Below are 22,492 nucleotides of genomic sequence, written 5' to 3'. Positions count from 1 at the left end.
AATAAATCTTAGTGAATAATCAGGATCACCAGGTCAGCTACACAACGTTTCATGAGAATAAAGTTGCTCCTCAGAAAATAAGTGCTCTTTTTCTTGCCACTCTCAGCAGCCTTACTTGTTTTGCATATGGTTGCATGTTTAATTAGCAATCTTTCTGTAAGTGTCTGCAATTAGACAATGATGATTAATAAAATAACTCCTTTAAAGCTCCATTTAGGCAGCAGAACTGCACAATCAGGTATAATTAATTCATCATTAATAAATCATGGCTGATTAACTAATATGTTGATTACAAACACATTACTGCATAGCCTCCCACCTGAGCTCTGGTGATTTTTCTATCCTGAAAAGAAACAAAGTAGTGGTAAACTATTAAAAAAAAAAAAAAAAAGCTTCAAGCAGCAAAGATATTTGTTTGGTCAGGAAATTTATGTAACAAGCCTTTTTAAAATGTATGGGCCTTGTTCAGTATTAGTCCTCTTGAGTAAAAGAAATAATTGTACTGTCTATTTGTTAAATGTGGATGGGTGAACAATAACTGGTTCTTTAGTTCATTTATATTCCTAAGGAAGGCTTTTTTTCCACAAGCATCTCCGATTATGGGCCAGATTCAGTCTTTGCCTAAGGCAACAAGAAGAATTAAATGCAGCACCACAAGGCTGCAGCACTGCTGCTCCAGAAGATCCAGGTCCCCTGCCAGAAAGGGAACAATCCGAGCTGTGGCTAGAGGAGGCCAAGGCTAAAGTTGCCGTAGCAGCCGGGCTGCTGAGCTGCCTCCACAGCTGTGATTTGCACCTGATCATACATCCACATTTATAAATCATATTTCAGCTCCACAAACTTCAGCAAGACTGAATACAGGAGAAGAACGTGTATTTCCATCTGGACTGCTTTTGCTTGCCACCTAGCCCCTGAGATGAGTAGTGCATTTAAATCACTTTTTTGGTATGTTCTTTGTAGCTGCAGGAGATAGAAAGTTCTATTTAAGTTAATTCAAAGATTCTCACATTCTTACTACTTGTCCAGCTACTTGGACTTAAGTAAGATGTAAGTAACAAGTTCTGATAAAATTCAAAGTAAATGGAAGAAAGGGAACTTGGCACAGCTAAGTTCCTCATGATTTATAAAGGGATGACATCCAACTGTTCCCATAGTATGAGACTGTCTTTTGAATTCAAAACACTTCAACCTGAAATATTGCAAAGAACTAAAGCAAAGCTTAGGACAGAAGTGACTCGAAAGGGAAAACAGTTTTAGCTAGAGTAACTGAAAGTTCCATATTCCTAATTAATCCAGTGAAAGACAACATCATGGTAACAAAATCTAAAGCAGCACACTTAATGAAGATTATACAAGAAACGTTTAGTTTAGGAGAAAATCTTCAGGTTTGGAAAACTAATCAACATTGCTGGAACCAATAAAGTTTCCTTTCAGATCTTAATCATCTTTATGTGCATCACAATGTCAATCTGTTAAATCTTTCTTCTAAACCTTTAATTAAAAGTATCGACTAAGCATTAGTGCTATGATCAAAGGCAATACCATTCAACTTTGAAAAACACTGTTCATAAAAGAGAACCACAAGGTACGTTTCTAAACCATTTATATTTTTTCATATTTTAATTCAAATAAGTTGATGAACATGGCTGTCTTTTCAATATATAGCAGAGAAAATATCATTTTTTTAAAAAATTCGTTCAGATGTCATGAAAAATTATCAAAATGGGAAACATTTGATTATTTTATCAAACAGGTGTTTACAGTTTAATCCAGGAAGCAGTAAGGGCTTTTAACATGGAATTTGGAAATCAAGAGAAGAATGATTTAAAAGCAGAAAAATGAGATAGCTGTACTCAAACATTTTCATAGGTGAGTGTACATAGGAAGTGGCAAGATGGAAGTGAAGAATACCAAGGACCTTGAAGATCAGAAGTGAGTACTTTCAAGTAATTTTAAAAATGAGTAATCAAAGACTTTTGAGAACAGTAGTGATTCACTGCCTAGAGCTGAGACAAAACCATCATAATCAGAGTATCATGGAGATTATTGATTAGTGAGAGGAGAGGGAGATTGGTGTCAATGCCTTCAGAAAATCAGGTTTCCTTTTAATACAACAGCAGTTTGCCCTGCAATGTCAACTCTTCTGTCATTGCGCACGGAAATCTTCAACTCTCCTCCACGGCGGGAACATTGAAAAGCTAAACAGAAACAAGAGACCAAAGTTAAAAAACTCGTGTGCATCACAAATTATTTAAAAATCCATGAAAACTCAGGGAAAGGAGGCTTCTGGCTCGAGAAAGCAAGCAGCACCAGGGACACCTTGGATGAATTGCCTTTATGGATGAACGTCAGCTGAGGGTGTATTTCCAGCTAGAACTTGCCTACTGAGTCTCATAAAACCACTACTTAATACAAGCAGTTTAGTGTAGTTTGCTTTGTTGTAGCAAATTAAGTTTCTTCTGTGTATCTAAGAAGTTTTGAATTCACTCTTCACGGGATACAGTTTGTGGAGGGAAGAAGGAAGAACACCAAGGGTTATCTGCATGCAAATGAATACCATTTTACTGGCACTGAACACCCAAAGTTGATACTACACTCAAAGAACGTGCCTGGCTAAAGGGTGAATAAGCTCACAAAGGCAGTGGGAAAAGTCTACAAAGAAACATAGATCCTGCTTCAGCTGTCACAAACTGATGCCAAATTCTTACAGAGGCAGCAGCAGATATTGATTTATAGAATCCTGAAGATATAATTTAATACAACTGGATAAACTTGAAGTAGAAACAGCCTTCTGCTTGTAATTAATTAGAGAACTAAGCTTTTGCCTGAACTGTTGAGTCCTACACAGGTGGGATGATAATGTTCACTTAGCATGTGGAGTCTCTAACTTCTTTCAGCAGTCTCATTTTAGTTGCACGGCTTGACCAGAAAATGGTCTGGTTCAGATGGCATTTAGAAAAGGTTTGAGTTTCGAGCAGTGTTGCTTTTGTGAAAGGCTCTAAATGGATGAAGAGGCACTAATGTTCACTCTCCTTACTCAATGAACTTCCAACTGCTCCAGAAATTGTCCAAAGCTAAAGGGCACATTTTTCCTCTCAAACCCACAATTTATAAATTGGGTAGAGATTGCATTCAGATCCCAACAGAGCACAAGCTCTCTGATAGCATATATTCTGTATGCTTTAAAACTATTTCTCAGCCACTGCTGCTACGACAACTCTCCTTTGATCAGGAGATTAGATTCTCAGACAAAGCAAGCACTCTTAAAGAGTGGAAACAGGAGCTATTTAGAGATTGAGATTGATACTTTCTGTTCTGTTCCATTTATAGAACCATGGGTTGTTTTTAACTTGTCAGAACACCACCTATGAATGGAGTAATGCTTTAACTGAATATTTTAGACTCTTGAAAATCCAGGCCTGCTAAAATTGATCAATTATTATTTCCAGGTGTGAAGACACACCTAAGCTATTCCACTCCAACCTGCTAGCAGATTTAAATAAAAGAGATTAAGTATTTCAGCTCTTCAAAGGTTGGTTTGGTTTTTTCTTCTTTAAATGTTCAACCAGTACTGGCTCTTTCATGTCAGGATTACTGAGATTGTTTTGATATCAGTCCATTTTATCTTATTTTTAAAGAAACTTCCAAAGCAGAAGAAAAACAAAAAATAACCCACAAAAGAAATTTTTAGCCAAGCTTATATAAAAATAATACTATATCTATTCCTTCTCTCACACAAAAGCACTGATATTTCACACTATGTCTAAGCATAAACAGGGCTGCATGGAACATTTCAATACCTAGAGGATTTCATTCAAAAGCAATGCCTCTGGAGGCATTCAGGCATCTCTGATGTGCACTCACCTTTTAGATCACAAAGTTGTTGCAAGCCTATTCCATGTCTGTATTTGCTAGGAATACCTCATACTATACACAGATTTTATACATATTTTCTACAAAAACAAATATGTACAATTGTAGGAACAACATCTAACAGCTGAACTCAGAGCCCTGGACTCCTCTCTGAGTAACCTGACACAGAGGAAAGTTTAGAAGCAGCCACAAGGCCTGTGAGATTGAGTATGCTGATATCACAGTGTCACAAACCCCTGCATTCACACATCAGCTGGTGGCCCTGTACTAACATTATCCTGTTGTGTTGGAGCTCCTTACCAGCCTAGATGTAGCTCAACAACCACTGCTTACAGAATTTAAGGACTAATGGAATTTCTTCATAATGTCATCAGTGACATCAACTTAGGAAGAAGTGACACTCTTGTAATAATATTTATTTTTTTTAAAAAGTAGTATTTTTTTTTAATTCCTAAACCCTATAGAGGAATGCTGAAAGAAGCACTTGTTCCTTACGTAGGTGAAATTAAGATCTCCAAAACGTTTTTTTATTCTAAGAAAGAAGGTGGATAAATCCGGTGATTGATAAAGGGAAACACCTCTCCTTTGAAGAAATATTACACTTGTGCATAAATCTGATGTTGTCAATCTATACGTTGAGATTACTTGGAAAAGATTAAAGCTGCAATTAAAACTCTTGACTCATAAGAATTCAAATTAGCAAAAACTTAAATACAGGTAGATTTATTGTACCTTAACGAAGCAACAGCTTCTGTCTTTTTATGTGTTTTGTTGTCATTGGTAATGGTGGTGGTAATTTTTGTTTAGTTTCTGCCCCCCAAAAAACAACTCTTAAATGCTATAAACCTGTTCTATACCGGAAGAAATCAGAAAAGTTAAAGGCAGTAACAAGACAAAAATTTCCCCACAAATTAATACACTTGTGTGAAGTAAACAGGTATAGCAAGATTCCCCTAGCTTAACCTGAGATTAAAAACTGTCCTTGATAAACCCTTTCTCATCACAATAATTTGAGAAGTCCTCCCTAATTTGTTTGGTTATATGGAATTCCTTATGCACATTTATAAATGTTACCTTAGAAATATGAAAACAATGTGAAGGGCTGGATACACAGATGTTATACCCTGCATCCATTAGCAACTGTGAAAATCTATACATCTCATATGAGAGATTGTAATTTTCATACATTGCAGAGACTCCTCAAATGAAAGAAAGGCAAGGACTGATACAAAGCCCTGATTTAACCAGCATCTTAAACTCAAGGACATGTATCCAGCTTCAAGAAAGATCATGAAGTATTTCACCATGTAAAAGTACTGGAAAATTCTCTTTGTAGTTGGTGGGGGTGGTTGTTTTTTGACAATTCAGTCTAAAAAAAGTAGGAAGAGAACCCAAACACAGGAAATTAAGTCTGATGATTCAGCGGAGCTGCAGCTGACCTCTTCCTAAAGGTCTCAATAGCCACAGAGATCTGACAATAGATTTAATGTTCCTCATTTTTATATTATTTTATATGTAATCTGTTTGGGAACTAACAGATCCTTCATTTTATGGAAGAAATTCTTCCTTTACTCTTTCAATAAAAAGTATCGGATATTACAGAAGCTACCCCAGAGGTTTCTAAAAAGTCCAAAGATGCTCTTATTTATTAATATTTGGTGATATGGAATGTCCATGAATGCCAGCTATCTTTTCCAAATAATCTCATGAGTAATAGAATTTGCCAAGTACTACCTGATGCCCCTCAGATAGACACATGTAAGGAAAAGTTATTTCTCATAAACATACATCAAATTAACTTGTCCTATTTAAAACAGTTTTGTATGATTTCTACCATAGAAGAAGTTTGAGGACATATATGCATGGAATATGAATTTTAAAAAAAACAACACAAACCTATCTTATGGACAGATAGGACTTTTTTTGTGCTAGACACATTAAAGAAACCGATTACAGCATTAATTGCCTTGGCTGCTTGAGCTAGTTTCTCTAAAGGGGTAGCGGGACAGGACACACAAAATACATGAAAATGCAAAACAGGTAGAAAGTGTCAATTGTAAGTGTAGACAGAATTCCAGTCTGAGTACTTAAAGAAGTAGTGTCTATAGATGGCATGGAGAGTTTAAATTCCCCACTAACATCCAAAATGTTGAAATCTTCTGAGAAACAGCCAGTCCGTAAGGACACATAACCAAAGGCACTTTTCATCTTCAGAAAATATGTTGAAATTTCACCCCCCCACCTCCCAAGATTATTTAAGCTATCACAGATTATTTTGTGGTGTAAATGCAAATGCAAGATCTTTGGGACAGAATGTTAAACCTTTCCTTCAGACCATGATGGAAAAGGTCTTGTTCATGGTGGATCCTTTACAGACTTACCATCCTCAAGACAATCCATTTTGAGATTCATTTGACCAAATACAGGAAGGCTTATATTCAGGGTAGCTGTTTGTTCAGAAAAGTGTTTACTTTTATGGACAAAAAACCTTATTAGATCAAGTATCCAACCTCTGTTCTAAACTAAATGTGACCAAAGGCTTGTGTGCAGAATTGCCCTGGGTCCCCTCTTGGGGAACCAGGTAGGGGACGAGGGTATTTTGTATTGTTTCCCTTGTTCTTCTGTTCTCTGGCAAAGCACTAGAAACATGAGAAGCCAGGAGTCACCTAATACCTCTTCATCTAGCATTGTCATATATTAACGGTTTCTCTTGATTTTTTCCCACCAGGTTCCTAAGTTTCTTGCTTAATAACAAAGATGTGATCTAATAAGCATATCTCATTGATTGAATCAAAACACATAAAAAACATCAACTGAGGTTCACCAAGCTTCAGTTATGATGAAAGGCCATGAGAACTAAAGTCCAAAAGCCAAGATCAAAAACTAACTGCAGAGTTATGATCCAGAAATCAACACTTCAAAATCCCCAGGGCATGGTGTGTCATGGCGGTGGATAGGAGAGAAAGCAATTTCTCAAAGATTACTTCACACACAAAATATTACATAATATTATATTCATCTTGAGGAAATGGATAGGGAGTTGTTGCTACAGTTTGGATTGCAGTAGTAATACAACCTTTCCTTTACTAGTGAGTGGATTTACATAAATTGACAGCTTTGCAATAAAACAGTTTATCTTACCAAGCATTTCCTTCTTCCCCAGCTGCTCTGACCAGTAGCTGCTTAAAACAGCATGGGCAGATCCTTAAAAGAAATTGGAAAACAAAGTAGAGAATTAAATTATAATCACTACTTTACAGAGTAAGCATAGTCAAAATATAAATATCATCAATCAAGTGCCACATGTGTTCAGAGTAAAAAAACCTAGGAGTTTGCACAGCAGACAGAACTTAAGGCTTTAGAATTTCAATTATTTATGGCAAAGCAGTATTACTTCCACATCATCTAGCTTCAATGGAAATCTTGCTTAGATAAGGGCACTATCATTAGCCACAACTCTCAGCTGACTAATAATTAACCTGTAATGAAATGGTACCTAAGCAAAGAACACCATCCTTAGGCAATCATCACCACACCGACTGAGTGCATCAAAACAACAGACAGTAACACATCTTGCTGCCCTAAGTGCATAGCTAGCTGAGTTCTCAAAGGCCTGAGAACAGAAACAGTAAGTGTCATGAAACTAGAGAAGATCTCAGCTGAAATATGAAGGAAAAAAACCCTAAACAAACAAAAATCCTAACCACCACCACAAAAACAAAACAAAACAAAACCAAACACAAACAGAAGTGGATATAAATTTCCACTGCAATACTCATCCAATACTGACCTAGTTTTTCACTTTTCTCTAATTGGAATACTTGAGGGAAAAAGATCTGAGAAAGACACAAGAATATGTGGCCTAATGACAGCAAGAAGCTGATTTGATTTTTCCTGAATGAATTGGCCTCAGTCATGAAAGATTTTGATGAGTACTCCTTCTATCCATATAAACCAGTAATTTATAAGAGACTTCAGAGTACAAAAACAGATTAATGAATTTTAGTAAGAACCTTTGAACTGAACTGAAACAAAAGTATGCGTTGCTTATCATACAAACACATACCTGTAACAGGGTCTTCCAGAACTCCATACCAAGGTGCAAAATATCTGGAGTAAAAATCATGGCCTTTTCCACTGGAATTTCCCTTAACAGTGATTATGAGTCCTTTCACTTTTCCGGTCTTTTCAGCTGACAAAAAGTGTTGTGCACTCACTTTCAATTCTTCCAACACAGACCTTGAATATAATTATTAAATTTTAATAGCCCATATTCTTCATTTTACATGAATGTAAGTATTGAAAAGAAAAATAAAGCTATAGAATGATCTTCTCTATAATTCAAAACCAGCCCTAAAATATTAGGGGAGATAAGAGTCCTAGCATTGTCCTCCCAATGGTGTTTGACAGAAAATTACCCTGAATCTAATACACTCTGAGTGAACTCTGGAAAAATGCTCAAGCCATGCATTTCCTATTTATTTCTGAAACAGAGCACCCTGAAATATTAGCCACCAAAAAAAAAGAAAAATCACACTTTGTTTCAGCATTTTAATCATTGAAAGAATTATTGCCTCACTACAGAATGTACCAAGTGCTCCACCTCCTTTCGGAGCAAGCAAATAATAACTAACATCATTCAGGTCTTCACGGCATTCTAAAGCAGTCTACAACTGTCTGATACCTCCCTACAGAATAGTCTGAAAGAATGAAAATAGTAAGTACTCAGCTGAGAGTATTTCTATCTCCCCATCAGCCCAGACTTTAACCATGAATTAGGCCAAACTTCAAGTTCATAATTATAGTAATTCGGCCTGATTAAAGAAGTTGTGTTTCAGCAGTAAATACCTAAATCATACTTGAATTAACAATGAAATTCAGCTGAGATTAACAAATGCTTTGGACTAATTTGAATTGGAATTTCCTCTCTAAAGCTACTTACAGGGCTCTTAAGCATGTGTAAGCAGATTACAGTCCAATGGAAGTAAGAATCCCTGGCATTCTGTCAATGTGCCCTGAACGGAAGCAGGACTCCTAACTTCCTGCTAGGTTACTGGATTGTTTTTAGACTCAGATGGATGGGAAAAATACACCATCATTTAAACTGTTTCCTACATCTCCTTCTCTTGAAGACAGATTTCAGAATGATCTTGCTCAGCTTGCAGCTTCAATAAGCTCATATTAAAAAATAAAATAACCACTTTACACAGAAATTTAAAACAGAGGTTTTTAATCTCCACCTGATTTAAAACTAGATAAAAGAGCCTAGTGTGTAAGGAATAGAGATTAAACAAGCCAACTCAATTTCTGCACTCTTGATTAAAAAAACTGAAAAAACATAAGACACCTTTCGTAAGTATCACTGAGGCGGACTAAGAGTTTCTTTGTGTCAGGAGAATAACGGAGATCTTGAACAATCATGTCACCAACGGCTGCCTGGTGGAAAATGTAAAGAAGACAGAAAAAAACCATCATCACTTGAATATAAAATATTATTTCCTTAGCATTTCTGTGAAGCACATTCCCTGCTAGAAGAGGGCTTATGCAAAGTCTTCCCTGCAACCCTCAAGTTCCTGCAAACAAGACAAGCAAATGCACCAAGTGCATTAATGGATATGGCTCAGTTACAAGCTCCATATATGTCTACTTGGAAAAAAATCCAGGATCTAGAGGAGTGCAAGAACACAGAGTGCCCCCTAATGCACACAAAAGGCTGAAAATGCCATTGAAATTAATATTGACGCTTTGGTCAATGGTAACGGGAGACACAGGTTCAGCTGCAGCATTTTTGAGAATTACATTCCCTGACCTACTGAGTCATTACTCAGAGCTTTGAAGTTTGGTGTTTCAAATTCAGAAGTACATCAGGCAGTGCCTTGTCACCATTTTTTAACCATTTTAATATATAAAAATAAGCAAAGCTATTATGAACGTTTTTCTAAGACATCTGATGGATTCTTTTTTTACCTTTATTAATTCTTCTACTTCCTTAAGTTCCTGAAGAAAAAAAAAAACACACTGTAAAAAATGGAATATATATGTATGTATCTATACAACTATAGACAGACACATATACTTACATACACATACAAACACATACTTTCCTTGAAAACCTATCATGAATAAAATTTTGACTGACCTGGGGGTAGGCTGTGTAAAGCGGCAAGTCCAGGACAATATGATCTTTCACTTGTCTGGCCTTTAATTCCCCACTCAGTGTCACAAATGTGAGAACTGAATTTGTATTTTCTGGAGAGAAAATATTGCAACATTATCAAACATAAGAATTTTAATCTAAATTATTATAGCCCTAGGAGTAGCTCAGTATACTCAGAAAAAGTTAGTTATGCAGCTCAAATATATCTAGAGTAAGTCTGTATTCTGGGCAAAATTCCCAACTAACTCAATAAATCTGCTGAGGCTAATAAACACAGCAATGGTCACAGAATCCTTCCTGTACATGCCTGGAATGAATAGGAATGTCCTTTTAACAGAAAGAGCAATATTCCCTATTCATCAAATCCTACTGTACCTCTCCCAGGTGACATTTGCATATTTGGCACTTTCCTTAAACAAGAGTAATAGTAAGGCATTGAAATCAGAAGGTAGGCATCAGACTACAGCCTTGTAACGACAGAGCAGTTGTAAAAGGCAATACCCAGGGTATCTCCATTTGTGTTCCATAAATGTTCTGAATGTTCAATTGCCTTTTTGTAGAAAACAGAGATGTTAATTAGAAGTAAATGTTCTAAAAAGTTATAGTAATGCATAGTCTGTAAACATACTTTGTACGTGAAATAACACAGCAGCTGATGCAAGAGTTGCATGACCACAAAGAGGAACTTCATTGGCTGGGGTGAACCATCTGAGCCCAAAGCAGGAACCTTGAAAAAACAGAGTCTATTTAGTGCTATGAAGTGGAAGAAGTCTATTTCTTCATTTTATCTCAACATATATAGAGTGATGATGTTTCAGTTAATCAAAATGCATGTTACAATCAGTTTTGGTCCTAAACACACTTTTAGGTGCCCATTTTGCACTGATTTTTCAGAATAGCTATCCCTTTTGAATCAGGTCAACAACCTTTGCATGCTGCAGAGATTTTTCTTTTTCCTAAATAGGTCTTATTTAGAAGATAAAGCTTCTATGCCCTTGTGTATTATGAAATCCTGAAAAGGCATAGTCATGATCTCTATACACCTGGAGGCTGGGTTACCATTTAGAGGTTATAGATGCTCTTGTTGGTATAATGGAACCTGTATTGGAGCTAGCTCAGTTATGAATTATTTTGCTTAAACCACTAGTCAAGTCTGATAAAAGTCTCTAATGTCTACTAACCCTTCATTTCACTAGAAATCATATTTCTATTTGCCGTTTAAAAAATTTGGAACACACATGAATAATACTTGGTTTCCTTTAACTTTTGCACATGCATTTCAAGTGAATAATTACCATACAAATGCAACTAAAAGTGGAAAAGAAACAAATTATACTTTTTTTTTTTTTTTAATCCAAACAAGTCTTGTAATTGCCACTGCAGAAAATTAATGCATTAAAGTCAGTCCCCTCTAATGAAAACAAATAGGAACCCAATAAAACCTTGTGGTGGAAACTAACGACCACAGCAGTGAAGTGCTGTGAGTGAGGGGGGGCCCAGCCCCCAGCTGTGAGCCTGCTCCACTTGTTAATGCACTGCTCCAAGTGGAAGCTGCAGCTGGGAGCCGGAGCACATGAAGGATCCATGCCCATGCCTGAGTGGAGACAGACAGCTCTGTGACCCAGAACACCTGCCTGGATGCTCAGACATACAGCTGGACTCGGACTGAGAGGACATTGAGTACTCTCATAAATTCACGTGTCCCTAAAATAACGGAGTTGATTGGTTTGGTTTTTTCTTTAATTAATATTAAATTAAACATACTGATCACAAATGCCTGCAAAAAAACATACACTGCGTCCAGGAGCCCTCACTACACCAATTAATGTTCCAGAAGCAGATGATAAATGGCATTCTGATGTTCCTGGTTCTCTCCCACCACCCCTCAACACAGCCAGTCTCAGGTGTAGCCGAGTGACTAAATTATTTTGAAAGAACTTGTGCACCTCTTGGGCAGCTGTGTGGGTCTGAGGCCACAAGCTAGTCCATTAGATCAAAACTACTTTAATGATAAAGAAGCTGGCATTTTGTATGCTGTCAGATAAGGATGACTTGAAAATAAGTGTGTTAAACATATTGGCAAAGTGCTAACAAGAAAAATGGAAAGTATTATCACTTCTTGCTCCAAGCGATTACTCTAACCCTAAAACAAATTCCAATTTATTAACAACAGCAGCAAGTAATTATAGTTACTACTATCCTTAATATTTTTAATTACAGTGACTGTACCACTCCCTGAACAATCTATCAAACAACAAAGATGATAAACATAACTCAATCTGCAGTCTAGGTCCAGACTAGTGGAGTCCCAGCCCCTTGGCTCATTCCACCACACAACTGCCAAGTGAGCAGATTCAGCAAACTGATTCAGCTGAAAATTAATCCACAGAGTGAGTCTGAACAAATTCTGCATTTGTCTGATGTTTTCTATCTTGCCCAGTGTCTCTCCAGTTCCTCTCCCAACATATCCATATGCCCTACCAACAAACACCAGTAAACTCCCTCCATTTAAACCAATCAAATGAGCAGCCTAATGTGTTAGATGTGGACCACTTCAGAAATCCCAGCTTTGTTGGAAACCTGCATTTTCCAGTATTGGCTGCACAGACATGTTATGAGACTTTGTGACAAACTCAAGTAACATTATAGATACCCCAACGATGATTCTCTAAACAGCCAAGCCAGATTCTACTCACTTTGCAGTCCTGTGCATATGGAATGAGCATGCTCCATCTCTATTCTTCTGATTGTATAAGGAATTATCTCAGGATATTATTAGTAATAAGGGAAATACTAATTGAAAGATGTTTGCACAGCATTTTTAGGAGACTGTCTATATACAACTTGCTTATTTAATAAAAGGCACTAAAACAAATGGTCTGAATTACGAATAAATATGTTTATATTGTAAAATAAATTTGAGCACAAATACTTTCAAGAATCCACATGCAATAGCCTTATTATGATCTTAAGATACATCACAACTTCAAGACTTTGGTTTGCTGTCTTAAAAATTAGCACCATTCCTTATAAATGTACCCACCCACAGTGTCTTCCTATTCCTTTGTTAGATATTTTGGAGAGTAAACAGAACCACTAACTTTTGGTAAAGTCATCTTCAGGTTTCAGTTTTCTGATGAAAGCTGTTTCTGAAAGGTTCATTTCTGTTGCAATTTTTTGGTGCAAATTTTCATCCAAGTCCTAGGGATGTAATAACAAATCCAATCAAGAGCAGGCTAAAAAATGCAGTCATTTAATTTTCTATTATAATAAAACACAGATTCAGTTTTAATTCAAAATACTTTCTGAGAGTAAAAAAAACTTTAAGCATAAAAATGGGATAATAATTGTGGTATATGGCAATTTCTAATATCTGTCCTATTCGTTTACAAATTTTTGGACTATGTGGAAAACAAAATCACCTAAAAACTAAACTCAGTCTTTCCAGGAACACAAATCTCTTTTGGTTGATATTAAAGTCACACAGAGAAGTTGTTATTACATAATCTAAAAAGAACTACAACTTTCTTTTTACAACTCTGAAAAATCCTTGCCAGCAAGAGGTCTGTAGTGCTGGCCAAGGCCAAGCCAGCTGCTCAGCCCTCACTGCTGTGCCCTCGACACTACTCTTCCAAAACAGAAACAATACGCTCCCTCCATAGGAGCTGAGAACAGATAAACTAGAAAAAAAATTTTAAAAACTGGTGAAGCTCACTAAGGGCCTGTGATTTAAGCCAGTGAACATTGATCCCAAGACACCCAAGCCCCAGGGATTGTATAACATTCTCCTTGACCCATGTTCCACTGCTCTTTCCCCACAGTTATGATGACTGGCCAGGTTTGAGAATGTGATCTTTACAATACTGAAACTCAAGAGAAACAAAGTACTAAAGGGACCTGGTCTCTCTCTCGGAGATAAAAATTTGCCCTTTTAACTTTATTTACTTCCCTTAATAACTAATCCTTTTCAGTCAAAAAATCCCATACTACAGATACAAACCAGTTACTGATCAGTACACTAGAGCTGTACTTGCAGACTGAATTCTATGTGGTTAAACAACATTCTAACATTTTACAGTACAGTTACATTCCTTTTATCCCAGGAAGAGTTCTGTCAGTTACTGTAAAAGTCCTAAACCAGAACAAAGACCAGTAAAAATGTTGTTAAAAGTAACTTTTTAATAACACGAAACTTTATTGAAACACTGCCATCCTGTGGCACCTCTGAAACACAGAAAGGGCTGGTTTTGCCATTCTTGCATTTCTCCCGATTTTTTCTGTAAAGCATCTGCTGAGACTCTGGAGGGAGCAGAGAACAGTTGTTTTGCATGGCTGCATCACACTTTCTTGAAGCTTAGAATAAAACGCTGAATTAGGATCTCAGCTTTAGCTGTGACACTAAAGCCTCTACTTCCAGGAATTGGAGAAAAAACTTTTAAATGTCTGCATTCCAAAGTCATCATGCAAGTAAGTAGGCCTCAAGATATCTTAACGTAAAAAGTAAAATTAATATTAAAAATGCAATTAGAAACTCATAATTTTAAAACAGAGATCATTTTGAGAGTATGTAGATTTTATGGGGCCAAAAATACCACCAAAGAGAGATGTTCCCAGTCACACCTTTAGCTGACCTGGTAAGTAGGCAATGAGATTTAGACAGACTTAGGAATATCTAGAAAGGATTCATATTGTCATTACAAGCCATTGCCATTGGCTACTTTACATATATTTTCATATTTACAATTTTTATCAGGAGTTACAATACAAACAATACAAAGCTTATAAATTTCTAAACCATCTTAATAATTATTTTTGGTAGAAATCACAACCAGTTAGTATCAACTGTTCACAACACCCTGATGAGGAGGGTAACTACTGTCAACTGCACGAAAACTACCACACAACACTGAAGCAAATATAAACTGGTTGTTTAAATTTGGCCAAAGCTGAACCCAACACACTAATGGTAAAAGACTCATACCCAGGTCTGTATCTGCTCTTTTTCTTTCCAGAGAAAGAGGAAAAATGAAAGGAAAAAAGGGAGAAAACCCACACCAAACCCCACAGTTTAATCCTTCTGTTTTACAGCATTACTTTTCAGATTTCACTCTGAATCCTTCTTAATTCTTCAGAATCTTTATTCTGAATCATTCTTGAAGAAATTAAGCCACTTTTTTACTTACTTCAAAAGAAATCCAGTCTATTCCTTAATAAAATATTTTTTAAAGCCCACAAAAAATTCAAATGTTGTCTTGTATGATATCGTTTTGATGAAAAAAAAAAAAAAAAAGCGCACCCCTATACTAATTTCTCTGTATTCTGGAGCCATAGCAAACAAGTCTTGAAAGCAGAACTCCCGAGTAAAGAAAGCAAAGACTAATGCAATGCTGAGCACTCAGTCCAAGTACAGAATAGCAAATGTCATTGCAGTACCTCAGAAAACAGTTAAGGATTTTTAAACTTACATTTTCAAGCAGACAAACTGCTGCAGGATTTCCAGAAAATGGCCGGTTTGTAAATGCATCAACCGTAAAAATTGGGATTTGCATTGTCCTGTGCACCTGTCTAGCCGCAGGCTGTGTTCTGCAAGGTACTCTCTAACCTGTTTTACCCCAATCAACAGCAGAACTCCAAGTTAATGTTTCCCTGAGGGCAGAGGAGCCAGCGGCCCATCCCGTCACTTCCTAGTGCCCACACAGATTGAGACTCCTTCCTAGGCCCCCGGCGCTCTGCACTGATTTTTTTTTTTTTTTAATTAAAACACACGTTTTAGCCGCCCTCACCACTAGCCACCGAACCCTTCAACGCACCCCTTCACCACAGCGCCCGGCCCAGTCTGCCCCGCACTGAGGGAGGCGGGGTCCTGCCCGTCTCGGCAGGTTTGCTGAGGAGACGTGGGCAGCCATTGCGTACGCCCACACGGGGCAACCTTCCTCATCCTCACTCCCTCCCAAAGCTGCGCCGAGAGAGAGGGACACGCTGAGCAGAACACAAGCGTAAGAGCACTACCAACCACCACCACAACCACAACCACCACCACCACCACCGCGGGCTTGCGGCGATGGCGGCTGGAGGCGATGGCGGGGCACGCGCGCGCCACACCCCCACCCTGGTCCGCGCGCGCTCCCGCTTGGCGCCAAAACGAGCGGAGCCGGCCGCGTGACCGAGGGAGGAGCGCGCATGCGCTCGGGCGGCCCCTCGGCAGAGGAGGCGGTGACAGGAAAGGGCGGGAACGCCCCCTCCCCTACCCCGCATGCGCCGTCGCTCCCTTCCACCATCCCCCCGCTTTCCCCCCGTGAGTCGCGCGTGCGCGGGAGCTGCCTAGGCGGGAGTGAGGCGGCGCGCGGTGCCAGTATCGCGATAGTCGCGCGGCCCGGACGCTCCGCTGCCTGTGGGCGCTGCGCAGGTGTGGGGCCCGCCGGACGGCCGGGAGTGACCGAAGAGGCGCGTCCTGCCCAGCGCGAGAGGGTGCAGGGGAAAGGCCAGGGGTGCGCGAGAGGCGAGCGGTGAGCGGAGAGGGCGAGCGGGCCGAGCGAGCGGCGGCGGGGCCCGCCCGGGGAGGGTTCCGCGGGCGAGGGGTCGTGACGGGGGGGGCTCTGGGCCCGCTCGGCGCCGGCTCGGGCCCGGCGCGCGCCCGCGGGCGGGGGAGGGGGGAGGCGGTGCGGAGCCTCGTTCCCGATCGCGGCCGCCATTTTGAGCGGCGGAGCCGAGGACGGCGGCGGCCCCAGGAAAGCCGTGGGCGGGGGTCTTGGGGCGCTGGGGGTGCACGGGCTGGGCGGTGCAGCACCTCTGAGGCAAGAGATGGGCAGCGGGACGCGACGGGGGGCGCGGCGGGAGCGGGGCAGGCGGGGGGCGGGCGCCCCGGGGAGGCGCGGTAAATGGCGGCGGGCAGCAGGCGAGGGGTCAGGGCCGCGGTGTCGGGAGGACGGTGGGAGGCGGGATCGCGATGGCTCCGTGCCTGACGAGGCGACGATGGCGGCTCCCTTTGTGGGACGGTGGTGGTTCCCCCCCCCTTAACACGCCCTCGTCACACGCACACTCCCCCGCCGCCCCCGGCTGAGGGCAGACAAAGGAAGGCCTTGTGGTTCCAGCCCCTTCCTCAACTGTTACGCTTCAAGGAAAAAAACAACCAAAAAAAAAAAAAAAAAAACCCACAAAGCTTCACGGAGCGGATGTGAAATGTACTCTTAGTAAATGCCGAGCTTTATGTGCCGTGCCTGCCCACGTGCTGCCCGCCGTCCACGTGGTGCTCCCCAGTGGCAGGGCTTAAATCCCCGTGGTGGGGGCTTTAGGTCCCATTGGGATGTGTTTAGACGCAAGGTTTGAAATCCGGAACAAAAATAAAGCTCATGATCCATTATGCTAGATATCTAAATAAGCAAAACCCACCAGGTTTCTTTTTAAGGGAGGAACTTAAGCATGGACGGAATCTCTGTGTTTTTTAATTTCTGTTTCGTTGGGGTTTTTTAGGATTTAAATTAAATAAAAGATGGACTGGAGTGGAAAACACAATGGGCCCAATGATACAACCAATGACGGAACAGTGGTACGACTCCGAGGCCTGCCATTTGGTTGCAGCAAAGAAGAGATTGTTCAGTTTTTCCAAGGTACCTCCAGTATAGTCGGAGTGTAGTGGGTTTCTTTAGAGTTTTCTTGTATCTTTTATGTAATGTTTTGTACATGTTTAATACCTGTTAATGGGGTGGATGGGGAGGGATTGTGCTAAATTAGTTTGTCTTAAGTAAGAATTATGTCCTGTAAATGAAGCACAGATAACCATAGATGTAGTAGAACACAGAATATATCTAATTTAGTTGAGGTGGGAAACATACTGTGCATATTGGGGTAACCTGAATGTTAGCATTTGGATCAGTTAAATTGCTTGATTGGTAGCTATATTTTCTTCGTATAACTTAGGTGGTTGTATTTTTGCATAGTCTAACCAGAAAAGAAGTATGGCTAAATCCATAAATGTTTAATGAAAGATTATGGGCTTAAATTGTTGGGTGATGGGGGAAAGAAGGTGGTTTTCTTTTTCGTTGTTGTTGTTTAGATATGCTTTAAGTATTTGCTACAGATGGGAATGTTTCAGCCTTTAACACTGTTCCCCTTGACGGGGTTATTTGTCCTTGGGTTAAAGGGTTGGAAATCGTGCCAAATGGGATAACATTGACGCTGGACTACCAGGGGAGAAGCACAGGGGAGGCCTTCGTGCAGTTTGCTTCAAAGGAGATAGCAGAAAATGCTCTGGGGAAACACAAGGAAAGAATAGGGCACAGGTGGGGATGGAGAGTTTGGGATGGTGTTAAATCTTTATTTTTTGGGGGTTGTGGGTCAGTAATGCTTTTGGGGGGTTGGGGACCATTGGGGAATTGGCTGTTTTTAAGAATTTTTATAACTGATCCTAAGTTAACTTGGGAAATACAGTAGATTTGGGGGGTGGGGGAGACAGTATTGCACTGGGTAGTTTGCTAAACTCAGAAAATTGTTTCAATCGTTCTTATGTAGGGTAATTTGTGATAAATGCTGCTATAGCCAGACATTGTTTTTCAACAGTATGTTTCTCATACTGGAAAGACATGTTTTAAGCTTAATTTGTACAGCTAGAATTTTCACATAGTAATTTTTGCCACTGTAAAGTGGGCTTTTTTAATACACTTAAGATTCTTACAGTTTTGAGGAGAAACTTAAGTTGTATGGTATCTCTAGTCACTGCTATTGGCTTGTACGTTTAGTTCTAGAAAACGTAGTATGGCCTTTTGTAAAATTCAGACTGCTTCTGCCTGTGTTCTTACTGGTACCTTGAAAATCCTCTTTTATTAGATATATTGAAATCTTCAAAAGTAGTAAGAGCGAAATCAGAGGATTCTCTGACATGCCAAGAAGAATGATGGGACAACAGCGACCTGGACCATATGATAGACCATTAGGAGGAAGAGGGGGTTATTATGGAGCTGGGCGTGGAAGTATGTATGACAGAATGCGTCGAGGAGGTGGTGGATATGACGGTGGTATGTTCATCTAATGAACACAGGTTCTGTTGGCAGTTTCATGTTTCTGACATACTTGTCAAGAAATAAGAAATGGCAGTAGCTGTAATGCCCATTAGGTTTGATGTATTTATCTGAAAAAAACTTGTATGTATATATCAAAATGTGTGGCTTAGTATTTATTTAAGATGAACGTAAATAATAAGGGAGCTATTTTCAGCAGAATCTGATCTCTCCATTTGCATGTTTTAGTCTCTGTTATATAAAAAGAAATGTATTTTTGCACTGTGTTCAGAAATCCAGGTTTGACAGTCTGCAGAGGCTGTTTGCAAAGTGCTGGGTGCCCAAAGACTGCAAAATTGAGTGTTGTGTGTGCATTTCTCTGTGAATTCTGAGCAGTAATGTAATCGTTCCTTTCCTTCTCTCCATTGCACAGGATATGGTGGCTTTGATGATTATGGTGGCTATAATAACTATGGCTATGGAAACGACGGCTATGACGACAGAATGAGGGATGGGAGAGGTAAAAAAAATTAATAGTTTGTCTAAATAGGTTTTCCTGTTACTTGAGTTGCGAGACACAGTATTTCCAAGACAGAAATAATAGCTTCATTCTGCTATTTTGTAAAGAAGTTTGTTTAAAAAGGGGAAGGGATTGGGGAATAGTAAGAAAAGGTAAATAGATTGCTTAGGAGGGCTTCTGGTTAAGGTTTGGGTTAATACATGGGAAGTGTAAACACCATGCATTCAGTGGTATAATTCAGTGCTTTCAGAAAAAGAGTAGTGATGACTTTTGACTTTTCATGATCTTAGAGGTGTGTGGGTTTTTTTGGTTTGGGTTTTCCAATAGGCATGGGAGGACATGGCTATGGAGCTGGAGATGCAGGGTCGGGGTTCCATGGTGGCGGTCATTTTGTTCACATGAGAGGGCTGCCTTTCCGAGCCACGGAAAACGATATTGCTAACGTAAGTACCACGGGGAAAAGGGCTTCCTCATGCCAGCAGTGTGCATGTCCCTATCTGTCCTAGTCCAAACTCGGGGAGAGTTCTCAAGTCACTGCTACATCTGCTGACTAAAGCCATGGCCCTTCACGTGAGTTGCACAAAGTGAACAAGCTTTTATAAAGCTACTGTCCGAGGTGGGATTACCAGAGAAGTCAGCAAAGCTATATTTAACGTTAATCCTTGCACTCCTTGCTCTTCCATTTCCATAAAAGGTGTATTGCAGAGACAACAGTTGCTGCAATCAGTATCCTCATTTTAAGGCCTTCAGAATTTGTTTAAGCTTATCAGATTTTGTGAAAATGACAGAAGATGTGAGACTTAGATTGCTTAGTTTTGCATATTTGTTTTTTGACCTGAGACTTTATTTCAGGAGGGACAGGGTGGGAAGGCTGTAGAGAGAGCTGTGCTGGCTTGGAGAGGACTGTACCTCTCCCCTTACTCGTAAGAGATCAGGGTGATAGATAAAAGCACATCCGCAGGGTTTTGGGAATGTGTTCTTGTGTTAGTGCAGATGCATTGTTTGTAGGGGAAGAAGTTTCTTGGGAGACGAGGCCTGGTTTAAACATAGCATGTCCTTGGAGAGAGGCTATATTGCCAGTTGCACATATATATTATATATGCAGAACTCCATTCTTAAGGCTTGTGTTTGTTTTCTTTTGTGGGTGGGTTGGTCTGCTTAAATGGAAGTGTATTTTCTTGTGTAAGTTTGATTGTTTCATTTAGGGTAAAGATTCTATGACAACAAGGGCTAAAAGTCAGGCTTTGATCTGGAGCAGTGAGGAAGAGCAGTCTGATTGACAGGCAGCTTTTCTTGAATTCCATGAATGCATCCTTGCTTTGAGAAATCTGAAGAAGCTGAGCAAAATTAAAACCCACTGATTATATTCCTGTCCAGGATGGTGTCGCATTTGACTGTGTTGCTCAGAGCAGTGTGTGTGGGTAGGAGTTGTTTGTATCTTTGCTTTCAGAGAAAGCTCCTCAGGCTCTGTAGCTGCAGCGCTCCAAGCTGTGTAGTAACAATGGATTGTAAACATAGGTTGACCTGATGTTGAATGTCCACAATCACTAAGTAACACTTGAGAAATTAGTGGTTAAATTTATGTGGCAGGATGACATTGAATTGATGCAATACACCACTAACCAGGGGAACGGATACAAAGTACCCAGCCTTGAATTCTACATTAATGCAATTTGGTTTTTGTTTTTTCCTTAGTTTTTCTCACCATTGAACCCTATAAGAGTTCACATTGATATTGGAGCAGATGGAAGAGCTACAGGAGAGGCAGATGTGGAATTTGTAACACATGAGGATGCAGTAGCTGCGATGTCCAAGGATAAGAATCACATGCGTGAGTGTCATGTTCCCTGATGCTGCTGCTTGGCCAGCCTCTAGCAGGGCTTTGAGCAGCAGATCCACCCTAAGGTTTTCCCCATTTACTACATTGCAGACTTGCTTGTTTGTGGCCTTCTGTCTGCGACCTGTAGGGGGGAGGGGAGTTGCTTTGTATCTCTGCTTCTGGTCTGGGAAATAAAATACAAAGTGAGGCTTTTTTTGCTTCTTACAGAGCATCGATATATTGAACTATTCCTGAATTCCACTGCTGGAGGTGGCTCTGGAATGGGAGGCTATGGCAGAGATGGAATGGGTATGCATCAATTGCACACTTAGCTGATTTTTTGCCAAGTCTGTTGAGTTCCAAGCTTGTAATGGTGCCCTCTTGGCTTTGCAGATCAAGGTTATGGCTCTGTTGGTAGAATGGGAATGGGTAGCAATTACAGCGGTGGATATGGAACTCCTGATGGCTTGGGTGGATATAGTAAGTACAAGTTCTCTTTTAAATGTTTGAGTGGAAACTGTAAATATCTGTTGTCTGACAGACAGGGGACAAGGGTGGTGGGCTTTGGGCTGGGAGAAAAGAAGGAGGAGCAGTGGTTTTTTGTAACTAAATCTTTGGGGGCTTTACATGCTGTGCTACTGCAGCAAGTGCTGGTTAAGAGCAGTAGTGCTGGAGTATTTTTAGTGTAAGTTGTCATCTTCAGTCAATTGTTCTGTATTACCCGTCCCATTTTTTCTTTTTTTAAGGTATGTATGCGTGACCTTGTGTCAATTGTTTGCAGGTCGTGGCAGTGGAAATAGTGGAGGATACTATGGGCAAGGCAGCATGGGTGGAGGAGGATGGCGTGGGATGTATTGAAGGATAGCTTTGCTTCTGCAGAACACCTTGGAAGAAACAGTCTCTGGTCTACTAGACTTTCTTACAAAACTTAATTTCTTTTGTATTTTAAGAACTTTATAATGACTGAAGGAATGTGTTTTCACAATATTATTTGGTAAGCAACAGACTGTGATGGGAAAATCTGATTTCTGTAGGTTTTATTTGTTGCATACTCTGACTTTAAATAAATTTTTATATTCAAACCACTGATGTTGATACTTTTTATACTAGTTACTCCTAAGGATGTATTA

The 22,492-nt window shown here is 39.9% G+C and overlaps 2 protein-coding genes across 7 annotated transcripts; one reads left to right on the top strand and one right to left on the bottom strand.

The window, feature by feature from the left end:
• Window positions 1-1,586: 1,586 nt before the first annotated feature.
• PBLD (phenazine biosynthesis like protein domain containing) lies at window positions 1,587-16,024 on the bottom strand. 2 transcript variants are annotated; one of them, XM_069019024.1, is made up of 10 exons: window positions 15,841-16,024; window positions 15,496-15,632; window positions 13,132-13,231; window positions 10,659-10,757; window positions 10,013-10,122; window positions 9,841-9,870; window positions 9,221-9,309; window positions 7,940-8,112; window positions 7,015-7,077; window positions 1,587-2,198 (listed from the first exon to the last, which is right to left on the bottom strand). In XM_069019024.1, the coding sequence occupies exons 2-10, from the start codon at window positions 15,577-15,579 to the stop codon at window positions 2,086-2,088; spliced, it is 861 nt and encodes a 286-aa protein (XP_068875125.1). In that variant the 5' UTR covers window positions 15,580-15,632; window positions 15,841-16,024; the 3' UTR covers window positions 1,587-2,085. The 2 variants fall into 2 exon arrangements, with proteins under 2 accessions (XP_068875125.1, XP_068875124.1); XM_069019023.1 differs by lacking the exon at window positions 15,841-16,024 and having other exon boundaries at window positions 15,496-15,787.
• A 301-nt stretch (window positions 16,025-16,325) lies between these two features.
• On the top strand, window positions 16,326-22,447 carry HNRNPH3 (heterogeneous nuclear ribonucleoprotein H3). Of its 5 annotated transcripts, none has more exons than XM_069019022.1 (10): window positions 16,326-16,536; window positions 17,501-17,637; window positions 18,171-18,309; window positions 18,854-19,041; window positions 19,457-19,543; window positions 19,871-19,986; window positions 21,239-21,374; window positions 21,591-21,671; window positions 21,756-21,842; window positions 22,109-22,198. In XM_069019022.1, exons 2-10 carry the CDS (start codon window positions 17,520-17,522, stop codon window positions 22,120-22,122), a joined length of 966 nt encoding a protein of 321 aa, XP_068875123.1. In that variant the 5' UTR covers window positions 16,326-16,536; window positions 17,501-17,519; the 3' UTR covers window positions 22,123-22,198. The 5 variants fall into 5 exon arrangements, with proteins under 5 accessions (XP_068875123.1, XP_068875121.1, XP_068875122.1 ...); XM_069019020.1 differs by having other exon boundaries at window positions 16,327-16,518; window positions 22,144-22,447; XM_069019021.1 differs by having other exon boundaries at window positions 16,327-16,536; window positions 18,854-18,996; window positions 22,144-22,447.
• The last annotated feature ends 45 nt before the right edge of the window (window positions 22,448-22,492 follow it).

This window comes from Aphelocoma coerulescens, chromosome 6 (assembly GCF_041296385.1).
Source record: "Aphelocoma coerulescens isolate FSJ_1873_10779 chromosome 6, UR_Acoe_1.0, whole genome shotgun sequence".
NCBI lineage: Eukaryota > Metazoa > Chordata > Aves > Passeriformes > Corvidae > Aphelocoma > Aphelocoma coerulescens.
Note: the sequence above shows the minus strand (reverse complement) of the source record. Positions and strands in the feature narration are given on the sequence as shown.